The sequence below is a fragment of the Hipposideros armiger genome, unplaced genomic scaffold (genome assembly GCF_001890085.2).
Source record: "Hipposideros armiger isolate ML-2016 unplaced genomic scaffold, ASM189008v1 scaffold_119, whole genome shotgun sequence".
Classification (NCBI taxonomy): Eukaryota; Metazoa; Chordata; class Mammalia; order Chiroptera; family Hipposideridae; genus Hipposideros; species Hipposideros armiger.
This window is the reverse complement of record NW_017731469.1, coordinates 761506-773969: the sequence shown is the minus strand read 5'-3', so window position 1 is coordinate 773969 and position 12464 is coordinate 761506. Positions and strand designations below refer to the sequence as shown.

The 12464-nt window shown below is 46.2% G+C and overlaps 1 protein-coding gene across 5 annotated transcripts in view; it reads left to right on the top strand.

Annotated features, from left to right (window-relative positions):
- The window catches only part of DLG3 (discs large MAGUK scaffold protein 3), a 49540-nt gene that overhangs the window by 22705 nt on the left and 14371 nt on the right, over positions 1-12464 (top strand). For all 5 annotated transcript variants that reach the window (XM_019648065.1, XM_019648066.1, XM_019648062.1 and 2 more), the window contains one exon: positions 3987-4101. In XM_019648065.1, coding sequence (XP_019503610.1) covers positions 3987-4101 — 115 coding nt within the window. The remainder of the gene's footprint in view (positions 1-3986; positions 4102-12464) is intronic.

Genomic DNA, 12464 nt, shown 5'->3' with positions numbered 1-12464 from the left:
GGGGCCCTCTGGCATCCCAAGCAAGTTCTTAACCATTGCGCCACTCGGCCGGCCCCGCTAAGCTTTTTTGATAACAGAGGGATTATTCATTATGAATTTGTACCAACTGGACAAATAGTGAACCAAGTTTACTATTTGGAAGTGCTGAAAAGGCTGCATGAAAAAAGTTAGATGAAAACGACCTGAACTTTTTGCCAACAATTCACGGCTCTTGCATCACGACAATGCACCAGCTCACACAGCACTGTCTGTGAGGGAGTGCTTAACCAGTAAACAAATAACTGTATTGGAAAACCCTCCCTAATCACATGATCTGGCCCCCAGTGACTTCTTTGTTTACCTAAAGATAAAGGAAATATTGAAAGGAAGCCATTTTGATGGCATTCAGGACATCAAGAGGAATATGATGACAGCTCTGATGGCCAGTCCAGAAAAAGAGTTCCAGAATTGCTTTGAAGGGTGGACTGTGCGCTGGCGTCAGTGCATAGCTTCCCAAGGGGAGTACTTCAAAGGTGACCGTAGTGATATTCAGCAATGAGGTATATAGCACTTTTTCTAGGATGAATTCGCAAACTTAATTGTGAACCCTGTAAGTCTGCAAGGATACAATAGTAAAAATACTTACTGGTTCCTTCTGGGTAGTAGGATGGGGAAATGATACAGGAGTGTCCAAAGAAAAAAATTAAAGATTTGAAAAAATCACGTGCCACTTGTGTAATTGAAAAAGCGTGAACTCATCAGCTGTCTTTGCAGGCACATTGGACACAGGCCTCTTTATGCTTTTCTGTGGGGTTTGCAATCATATTGCCAGTTTTTATTGTTGTTGAGAGCCTTCCGATCTCTTGCTCTACCTTCCTTTTAAGACATGCTGCAGGATACTTACCTTATTTCCCTGAACTAACACAACGATACCCAATTTCGTAAGGCAAGACCTACAGTCTCAAACGTTATTGGGCATCAGAATCACCTTGATGCTTGTTTAAAATGCTGATTCCCGGGCCAGCTCCGTAGGTTGTGAGTCAGTGTGTTTTGGGTGGAGTACAAAATCCTGATCTGTGAGAGGTGCCCCAGGTGGTCAGTGAGAAACCCTGTGTTTGGGGGAGTGATGACTGCTGGTGCCCTCCCCCTGGTTTCCCTCTGTGATTAGCAAAGGGAATGAGGGATGCCATGACTCACCGAGGAGGATGTCTTTGTGGGTCACAAATGGTTGGGTTCATCTGAATGGGAAGAAATAAATAAAATCCAGCTTAGTAGACTTCAGGTTTTAGTACTTGTTGTTTCTTTAAAGTGGCCGATTTGAAGTGGGCCCTTTGGGTTAGAGGCTGGTCTGGTGGAGATGCCTCCCAGCGATGGTTTCGTTAGTTATGAGTGGAAGAAAGAGGAGGGACCTTGGCCAGCTGTGAGCTGTTACAACTCAGATGCTTTGTAAGTGAGCTTGTGTCCTTGGAAAAGGATGCCTCTAATATTAGGATGAAGTACTATCTACGTTAAGACTATTGTAAATATTTTTTTGTTAGAATTCTGTTTTCTTTGTTATAAACAAAGTCTGCTGCTAATCACATGCCCACTGTGGGTTATTAACATCTCAAAAGGGTATTTAAAATACATATATCCCAATTGCTCCCAACAATTAACCTCGCTAAGGAAGTAAATGGGAATACTTCTTAACTACCTTCCCAAGCCCTTAGTGAAGCTAGCAGCCATCAGTTAAAGAAACCGTTAGGTTTATTAGTTTTGAGAACAGAAGCATCAACTTGGGCGCAGTTTTCTAATTTGCCCAACAATCACTTATTCAGAGGCCACTCTGTGCCTAGTGGACATTAGATAACTGTACACATAAAAGCCAGAGACCGATGAGCAGCTAGAATTGTAAGGGAAAAAAATGAATACAGCACAATTTAATAGAGTTGAAAGCTTAGTAGCTTGTAGGAAACAGAAAGTGCATTCCTTAAAGCAATAGCCTTGTTCTCTTTCTGTAGTCTATTTTAAGTGGGCCCTCTGGCCCAGCATTATCAACCTTGGATTAGGAGCTTCGAGGAAATGGTGGTTTGGTGGTTGTTTTTTTAAAGGATTTTTTAAGAAACATAGTTACTAAGCAACTGCCATGACCTGGTGGTAAGTTGGAGTTCAGCAAGCAAGTCAATCCCAAAGAAGGGAATATATAAACAAGTTGCGAAAGGGAAGAAATGGCTTGAGGATAGGTTGCGTGTATTTTTTTTTCTGGGTTCAATGCATATTTATGCCTTTTACGTTATCTTCCCCAAGAAGGCTGCCTGGTCAGAAATCTCTTTGTCTCCCCTGGTTCTCCTCCTAGCCACAAAGGAGCCAACTAGAGAGGGCCAGGGTGGAGGGCCAAGCCCTGGGGTGGGGCCAGTGACCAGGCCTGATGCTGCACTTCTGTGACAGATCGGTCACCACCCTCTACCTTTAGATTGGGACGCCTGTCTGATACTGATGTGTTGCCTTGTGACTCTCAGAACAGGGCCTTGTCCAGCTGCTCTCTCCTTTCCCCCCCAACATTTAAATGGGTGAGTCAGTGACTTCACTGCTTCCTGTAGGATTCAGGGATGGAAGCAGGTAATGAGGACAGATCCCCATAATACCAGTGCGTGCTCAGTGAAAGAACACATGGGTTTAAGTGGGTGGCTTCATTGGTGCCTGAGTGAACAAAGACAAACTTTGTTGAGAAGCGGATATTTCTGTGAGTTAGAGCTCCATTCCCTCCTCTGGAGGTTCTTCAGCCTTGCCCTCTAGACCCAGCTGAAGGTCAGGTTGCTTTGCCGAAGGAAGGGGGGTGTCAGGTGTTGGAACAGGTGTTTTGTTTTCTGCTGTTAGCATCATACAGACTAGATGGGGATGCTTCTTGCCAGCCCTCTATGGTGCGTGAAGATGTTTTTGTGGAATTCTTTTTCCCTGGAAATGTGCTTGTTTTTTTCAAGCAGTTCCCCAATCTTCAATCCCTACTAGATATTTTGAGTTCCTTTAAGCTCAGCTTGTCATAATGACGTATGCCTGTTTTTTACCATTCCCACAGTCTATGCCTTAGATATAACCCATTTTAGTCGGCAATTGTAAACCTGAAAAGTGTTCTGTAATTTCCCCTCTCCCTCTCCCTCTCCCTCTCCCTCTCTCTCTCTCTCTCCCTCTCTCGTAAATGTGAATATCATAGTTAAAATGCACTAGGAGAATGTCACGGCAAAGCAGCCCTATAAGAGGCCTTTTATAATAAGGTTATAAAAGGCATTCATTTTCCTATACAGGTTTGGTTAAATTGGGTGTAAACATTTGGGCCTTTGCAGAGTGGTAAGGTGGTGCAGGCCGAGATGATTGGGGAGGACAGAGGTTTTCGCTGCCTTCTAGGTTTGGGAGAATTTCTGTTTTCATGTTTCATTGTTACAGAAGCCAAAGACCCTGTTTACTAAAAGGGAAATAACTAAGTGAGTGCTCTCCTCACCTGACTGTGAGGAGTACCTGCTTGTACCTTGGGACGGGGTTCCAGTAGCCCCCTCCAAAAACATCATTGAGAAACAAGTCATCTGTCTTCCTTGCCTAACAATGATCTAATGGCCTCAGGTCCTTTCCAGCCCCTCCACCCTGCAGCTCAGGGCCATCTGTTCTGTACCATCCACTTTTGGGGAAATTCTCCTTCCCCATCTGTTCTCCTTGGGCCTCAGTGCCTGCTCTAAAGATCTATGACGGCTGCACTGGAACCTCTTTCCAGTTGTTATTTTTTTAAGGATCAGTGAGATTTCAAGGCAGATAAAAGCCTTTTCCGTGTGATTGTCCGCATGGCCCTCGTTTTCCAGTTGTGTTCTTTCCTCCGCTTAGCATGGGGGAGGAGAGGAGTGTCTGTGCTAGTAGGAGAGACTCTGCCCATCAGAGCCAGGATGGGTTGGGCTGGCTCTGGCTGCTTTGAAGCCCGTGTCCTGGGCTCTTGGGCCACTGGCTTCATTCTTTCCCTGTCCTTCCCCTTGTCTTCCTGACAGAGTACAGTCGCTTTGAGTCGAAGATACATGACTTAAGAGAACAAATGATGAACAGCAGCATGAGCTCTGGGTCTGGGTCCCTCCGGACAAGCGAGAAGAGATCATTGTATGTCAGGTAAGTCGACTTCCGAGCAGCAGGCCTTGTGCTGCGTGGGGTGGGGGGAACCCCAGGGGGGCGCCACCCCAGGCCTTCTTGTTTACCTAGTGGGGTAGGGAGTATGTACTCCCAGCGCGGGCACTCAGGTTGCATACTTTATGGTCAGTGTCTCCTCCCTGCCGTGAGCTGCCTTCTTCCTCTCTGCTCACGGATGACTCAGTACGGGAACATTTCAGCTTGCTCTAATTGTAAGAGACTGTTGGGTGATGTTGCTAGTCAGCATTCAAATAGCACTCGAATGTTCAAAGTACTTTGCTTGCAATCTGTGATTTGAGGGGAAAGCTTGGCACGGCCCCCTCCACATGTGCATAATAGACCTCCGGATTTGCATGTGAGCATGCCAGCCACCACTGTGTTCTGGTACAGGGTCTCTCTTAAGACACCAAAGAACTGACAGGTCATTGTGTTCTTTTTCTGTAAAATTGTGTTTGCTTGCTCCCTGCTGCACTGACTCATGGGACATAGGGCATGGGGTGCGATGGTGTGTGTCCCCCAGGAAGGGCGGGTGGAGGGAACGGATGGATACCTCCAAGTGGACTGCTGCTGGAAGCTATTCTGAGACATTGTCCAGGGGTGAGCTCAGACCTTTGAGGCACATTATAATACCTCGTCAGGTCAAAGTACAAAACTCCTGGGGAGTTGGAGAGAGGCCCCTTCTTCCGGGCTGGGCTTCTTGGCAAAACTCCAACAGTTGGTGCAAGCAAGTACATTATGTCTCTGCAAGGTTCAAATCCTTAGAGAGGTGGTGCGGCTCCTCCCCTGAGCCAGCCACCTCCCTGCGTGTGTGTTGAATGCTTACATGTGGGGTTGTAGCAAACTCTTGGGTTGAGCTTTTTCTAGTGGGCTCCGCTCCTGGCTGGGGGGCCTGGCAGTGTGACAACTGCTGTGTTCTTGGCGTTCCAGATGATGATAGCCAACCAACATATGGGCTAGTGGCAGCTGCTGCCAGGGTGCTTGATTTTCTTTTCCTTCAGTTTGGAGTCCCTGACCCTATTTACTGCAGGAGTGGAACCCAGGGAGCCTGGCTTGGAGCCTGAAGCCCACAAGACCCCTTCATGTTCTTTTCTAAAATGAGCCATCAACTGGAGTGTCGATAGCAGCTTTCTTCACATTAGCTGTGAAGGAAGGTGAGCAGGAGGAAGGCTGCACTGGTCATCTTGTCAGGCTCCTGTTTTCGGTCCCTAAGCCCTGGCTCCGCGTCTGCAGCCCTGACGCTGGGCCCTGATGGGGGCAGTCAGCACTGTGCTGTTGCCCCCTGCAGAAGGGCATTGGTTATGTGACTTGGTCAGGATTGTTCCGTTCTGTGCTGCCAGCCTCCGCAGATGTGGCACTCCGGTGTGCGTGGGAAGTTGCTCTTCAGGCAGTTTCTTTGGAGAGCTTTATTTTTAGATTCCCCCTCTCCGCCTATCCTGTGCTGGATGGCGCTCCCCTTGCCGGGCCAGGGGCTTGGGGCCTGAGCGCCCGACCTGGAAGACCTGGAACCCTGCTATCTGGCCTCGGCGAAGTCTGGGGAGGATGGTGGAGACAGCACTCCGTTCGCAGTGGATCCGTTTATCCAGTTTATATAATGTGTCCTTAGCCGTATCTAGGTAATATGTGTGTCCTCTGAGGAACGTGCATATGTTTGAGAATAGTGAGCATTTGTGATCAGTGGACTTACAAAAAGACCAACCAAAATGATGTATTCTGGCTGAAGCAGCAAGCTGAGGTCCTCGGCTAACCCCTCCACAGGAGCCTGGCTTGCTCTTTTTCCTTTCGCTCGACACTTGGTTCCTTTTCTTCCACATGTAAACATGTTCAAGTTTCTTCCATTCTTAGAAAGACAAGAAAAAATGCCCTCAATACCAGTAGTCCCTTAAACTATCGTCTTGCCTCTCTTATCACCACATTTGCCTGACTATGTGCCATCTTTGGAGAAACCCGTCTTAACATGCAGCTTGGGCAGTGCTGCAGTCTTGTCCTCGCTGCTGCTCTTTCTTCACACCATCTCTCTTTCAGGAGGGAGGGATGGACAGCTGCACCTGCTTCTCAGCTTGGTGCTGTGGTTCCAAGCAGCTCCGGAAAGTTCTGGAGTAGCAGAAGCCCAGCTCTCTCTCACATTCCCTGACTGGCTCACTGATTTCGTCCTTGGTGTGACCTCTTCCCCACATTTGTTTCCACCAATCACCTGCCTTCTTTACAGGCTCTCTTCCCACCTCGCTGACCATTCCTCAGTACCTTTCATTAGCCCTGCCCCCTAAATGGCTTCAGGTCTTGTCGTGCATGTGATGTCCCTGATCTCTTTACTGGACAAGGGTGTCACAGAGGGGGTTGAAGCTAAAGGCACAATATGGATGTGATCTGCTCAGAAGTCTTTAGCAGTTCCGCAGTATCTTTCAGGTAAAGGGGAATGAGCATTTAGGGGAGACCTACTCCACGTTAGGGCCTCTGTTATTCTCTTTAAATTACTTTGCAAGTCCTTTTAATAACGTTACAAAGTAGAGGCAGGAGGAAAAAGATGGTGATGGTTTTCAAGTCACTAGTGACTTCAAGGAAACGCCTTTCTCAGCCTTCATTGTACTAGAATCATCTCTGAAACAGTATAGGCAGGTAAGAGAGCCCCTCTGTGTGCCCAGTTTAGGGTCTTTGCTCTGCTGGAAAAGTCCCCAGAAAAAGCATGTTGTTCAGGGTCGGAGTGCCCAGCTCTTTAACTTGGGCCACTCTGCTGTGAAGGAAGTACAAAGACAGGGTAGCTTACAGTTCCAGGGACCTCCAGCTTCCAGAGTCCTATTTTTATCTATTGAATGAATGAACAGAAGATCTTGTCCTCCAAAGGTTGTCAAGAGGCTCGGTGGAACATTCGTAGAAATAGCTCTTGAAAATCTACTCTGGCTAGCCTGGCTGCATTCTTTGCAGCCACAGCACAGCATCAGGCATTTTGGGAATCCTGGCCTCCCGGCTGGCCATCCGCCATGCCAGTCTTCTTCCCACTCTCGGAAGGGAATCATGTTGGGCATCTGTAGTCTTGAGTCAAGAAACAATGTCAGAAATATTGGCTTGATCATCAAAGGCAGCTGGTGCTTAGCCCGGGGTGGTGCTTGGGGGAGCCTGCGTTGTCTTACTCATTAATGAGTCCATAGTGGATGAAGATGCCAGCGAGGTAATATTGTGACACAACTTGGGGGTGATGATGATGTGCATCTCAGAGAGCTATAACAATGGTGTGCAGGGCTGCCAGACAGTGGGGCAGAGTTTCCGGTATCAGTGATTCTGGAACTGCCTGGTGCTAGATCGTATACCCTGAACAGCTGCTATGAACCCCTAACGGGCTGATGAGTGATTGCTGCTCGATTTTCAGATAATATCTGCCCTTTATCTGCTACTTTCTGTCTCAGGTAGCTCTGGCTGCTGTAACAACTAGCACAGGCTGGCAGCTTAAACAACACACATTTATTTCTCATGGCTCTGGGGACTGGAAGTCTGAGATCTAGGTGCTGGCAGATTCAGAGTCTGGTGAGCCCCCCCCCCCTTTCCTGGCTTGCAGATGACCACCTTCTTTCTGTGTCCTCATGTGGCCTTTCTTGGGCTTGTGCAAAGACAAAGAGAGAACTCTGCTGTCCCTTCCTCTGTTCTTTTCCCTCATGACCTCATCTAAACCTGATCACCTCCCAATACCATCACAGTGGGGATTAGGGCTTCAGCATTTGGATTTGGGAGGAACACAAATATTCAGCCCATAAAGCCTTAAAGCAAAGGAACAAAGCAACGTCAGAGACCCCAGCTGGTATGGGAGGGAGATACAGCAGGAGAAGGAACACTGGGAGATTGTTCTGTGCCCCCCACCTCTGCCTCGTCTCAGGCATCATTCACTAGCAGCAGGCATGGCCCCCGTCCTCAAAGGGCTTCCCCTTTGGCAATAGATACAATATAAAAGATTAAAAAACTGCAAGAGTCAAATAGTAATAAATAGAAAATATATACAAAGGTCACTGCTAAATACGTAGTATGAATTTGGGAGAAGGCAACACGAGTGGGCAGGGTGACAGAGAAGGGTGGGACTTGGGTTGGGCCTCAGGGGCTGCCGAGGGGACAGATGGCTGGAGCTGCAGGCAGGGAGGAGGGCACTGGACTAGCTGAGTGCCGGAAGCTGCCACTTGCCCTTGAGGCCCTAGCGCTCTTGTTTACTTCGCATTCACAAACCTGCCTGACCAGTTTCCTCTGCTGTTTGCTGTGCATTCCTGTGATTTCTCTCTGCAGGGTCTGGATGGCGGAGACTTTGTTTTGTTGTGTTTACATATATCCCAATGGTTATTTATATAACAAATAATCTCCAATTTTACAAAAGACTTTTCTGCTAGTGCCTAAGTCACAAATCTTCACATGGAGGAAGAAAATCATTTAAAATGTAATTAACATAACTTTTGAGTTATGTTAACATTTAGATTGACAGCTAATATGCAAATTATAAAATGAGCTTTCTGAGAACCTTCCTGACATTACAGACCTTATCTGTTGAAGTATTTTTCATACTGTTTCTTATGTCTGATATCTGGTGTCCTTAAGTGTCCTTAGAAATACGAAGCAGTCTGTCTATCCTTTGAACTGAATTGGAAGAAAACCCTAAAAATTTAACAATATTGTTGTCTGGATTGGTAGTCCATGTTGGCAATTCTCACAGTCACATATTCAAGGATCGGTCAGGCCCGTGGGAAGTAGTGCTCTTTTGTGTCCCATTTCTAACTCATGGCATTTGAACATATGCTTGTTAACTCAGCGAAGTGAGGAGACTCACAAGCCTGTATACTATCATTGGTTACCGTCAAGTTAAGCAGACCTACACCCCTGGAAGAAAGCACACTTCTCTCACAGGTACAGTAGCAAAACATTTGGTTGGATCGATTGCTACTGTTTGTTCCCGTTTCTCCTTTCCCATGACCCACCATCCGGGTCCTCAGAAGCCAAATGGCATAAACAGGCTCTAATGGAAGCCGGAATTAGCAACATAAAAGGCCTGTCCTACAGTTTTCACATGAGCATGTCAGTGATGTCAACACCAGGCTTCCAGCACATTCCAGGCAGTAATTAGGTGGGCTCTTCCTGGCAATGAATGTAAATTGACTTTAGATTCAGGCTTGACAGTAAAATAGCTGAAGCCTTTTGACCTAACATGCAGTACATATTGTTCTTTCCCTGTTGCCATAGAGAGAAAAAGATAAAATGCACCTAATTAACCCCTCTTCGGTGTGTCCAGAACTTTATTCCACTGTTGTTTGTTTTATTTTCAATTAGAGTTGACAATATTATTTTATATTAATTCCAGGTATATGGTATAGTGGTTAGACATTTATATAATTTAAGAAGTGATCCCCTGACTAGACTAGTACCCACCTGGCACCATACCTAGTTATGACCATATCACTGACTATATTCCCTATGCTGCACTTTACATCCCCCTGACTATTTTGTAACTGCCAATTTGTACTTCTTAATCCCTTCACCTTTTCACCCACTTCCCCACCCCCCTTCCATCTAGCAACCATCTGTTTGTTCTCTGAGTCTATGAGTCTATTTCTGTTTTGTTTGTTCATTTATTCTATTCTTTAGATTCCACATATAAGTGGAATCATGTGGTATTTGTTTTCCTCTGTCTGACTTATTTCACTCAGCACAGTACCCTCTAGGTCCATCCCTGTTGTCAGAAAAGCTAAGATTTCATTAATAGCCAGGTACTATTCCATTGTATATATGTAACACCTGTTCTTTATCCAGTTGTCTATTGATATGCATTTCACTTGTTTCCATGTCTTGGCTGTTGTAAATAGCGCTGCAGTGAACATAGGGTTGCATATATCTTTTCGAATTAGTTTTGGATTTCCTCAGATAAATGCCCTGGAGCAGAATTTCTGGGTCATAAAGCAGTTCTATTTTTAATTTTTTGAGGACCCTCCACACTGCCTTCCATAGCAGCTGCACCAATCTGCAGTCCCACCAACAGTGCATGAGGGTTCCCTTTTCTCCACAGCCTCGTCAACACTTGTTATTGTCTTGTTGATGGTGGCCATTCTGACCACGGAGTGAGGTGATATCTCCTTGTGGTTTTAATTTGCATTTCTCTAATGATTAGTGATGTCGAACATCTTTTCATGTGCCTATTCTATTGGCCACCTGTCTGTCCTCTTTGGAGAAATGTCTATTCAGGTCCTCTGTCCATTTTGTAATTTGACTGTTTCTTTTTTTGTGGTTGAGTTGTATGAGTTCCTTATATAGTAGATATTAGCCTCTTATCGGATGCATCATTGGCAAATATCTTCTCCCACTCAATAGGTTTTCTTTTTGTTTTGTTGACGATTTCCTTTCTGTGCAGAAACTTTTTAGTTTGATGTGGTCCCACGTTTGTTTTTTCTTTTGTTTCCCTTGCCCAAGGAGATATAGCAGTAAGAATATTACTAAGAGCAATGTCAGAGAGTGTACTGCCTATGGTTTCTTCTAGGAGTTTTATGATTTGGGGTCTTACATTTATGTGTTTAATCCATTTCGAGTTTATTTTTGTGGACGGTGTAAGAGGTGGTGTGATTTCATTGCTTGCATGTATCTGTCGAGGTGGTGTGATTTCATTGCTTGCATGTATCTGTCCAGTTTTCCCAGCAGCATTTATTAGAGACACTGTCTCTACCCAAGTGTACATTCTTGCCTCCTTTGTCATAGATTAGATGACCATATAGGTGTGGGTTTGTTTCTGGGCTGTCTATTCTGTGGAGCTGCAGAGACTTTGGCCTGGTGATGTTTACCCTGAGCTGATTATATTCCTGCTTCCCCATCGGGCAGTGAGGTCCCAGCTGAAAGGAAGACTAGGCCAAGTGCCCTGAGAGCATGTGCATCATCCCTGTGGGCAGGCATGCAGCTCTTAGGGGATACTACTTGAAGGTCAATGCTTAAACGTGTCTTTCAAGACCTGTGGCTGTGCTTTCTCCTCTGGATGAGAGGCAGCAGCATGTCCAGCTGCCATGCCGAAGCTTAGCTTGGGAAATCCAGCCACATCTTCCCTAGGCCACGCTCTCTCTCCTGCCCGTAAGATAAGTCTGTATGTTTCTGGCCTAGCCCCGATGTTTGAGAAGTGCCAGGAGAACCCAGGATTCACAGATGAGCCTGGCCGTAACCAAGGAGGAAATGTATTCAGAGTTGAAGAAGAATCTTTTATGTAGACCGCTCAGTGTGATCTTAGGCTGCTACTGCTGGTATTTCCATAAGCTTTGTTCTCTCCTGACACAGTGCTCCCTTTTACCTGACCAGTCCTTAACTTGCAGGTCTCCAGGAAATTCTTTTTATCTAGACCCAGAAGGAATAAGGCATTTTGGAGGCATCTAGTCTCCCAACGCACCAGCTTGTCAACAAGCTCACACGTATGGGGTGGGGCCATGGGGCAAGAATGGCTCATTATGGTCTTTCTTTAGGTGTGTGCAGACAAATAGGTGCTGCTTTCTTCTTTTTTCGTGCTCACTCTCTTTTTGAGTCGGACCTTGAAAAGATTGGTTGCTGTGTCATCCAGGCCTGACATGTGTAGGATTTTGGTACCCAGACAGTGATTGTATGATTTAAAAGGGGCAACGGTATGGTATCTACCTTGACTTTCTCTAGAGCTTGCCTTAAGGATCAAAACAGGTGGGCAGCAAGATACGCCCATGTTGTGGAGAAAGGTTCCTCCATCAACTCTCCAGGCCCAAGCTGAGAGGCCTTTGTAACAAGGTGCTAATCCCCGTCACTTCCTTAGGTCTCCAGGCTGTTCTAAGAGACTGTCATTGCTAGATGGCCACAGTGTAGCACGCTTCTTAAAGGTGTTATGTAGGTAGTCGGTGCTTTCTCGAAGCGTATTGTTAAGGTATAATGCACATGCTTTTCTCAATTACATGAAATATGTCATTCAAAAGGTGGTTTGACTTTCCTGCTCAGGCCTGTTCTCTTTAATTGGCTTACTTTCCACGTGAAAGGTTAGCCTGGTGGTGATAAAAACCCGAGGCCAGATGGAGGTGCTGCTGTTCCCTCTGGCCGGAAGGGCCTCTCCCTGTCTGTGTCTTTTGAAACCCTGAAGCCCCTCGTTGAGGCCCAGTTCAAAAGTCAGCACATCCTCAGAGCTTCCCCATGCTGGATGTCCTCTAGGCCTTGCTTCGTCCTGCCTTTGTGCCTCTGGCTCCACAAGGTCAGGCTCACTTTGCTTCTGCATCTCCCACCCAACGAGTATTTATTTATTTATTTATTTATTTATTTTAAAGATTTTTATTGGGGAATTGGGGGATGTGAACAGCGCTGGGGAATTGGGGGAAGGGGAACAGACAAGTTGCTGTCCT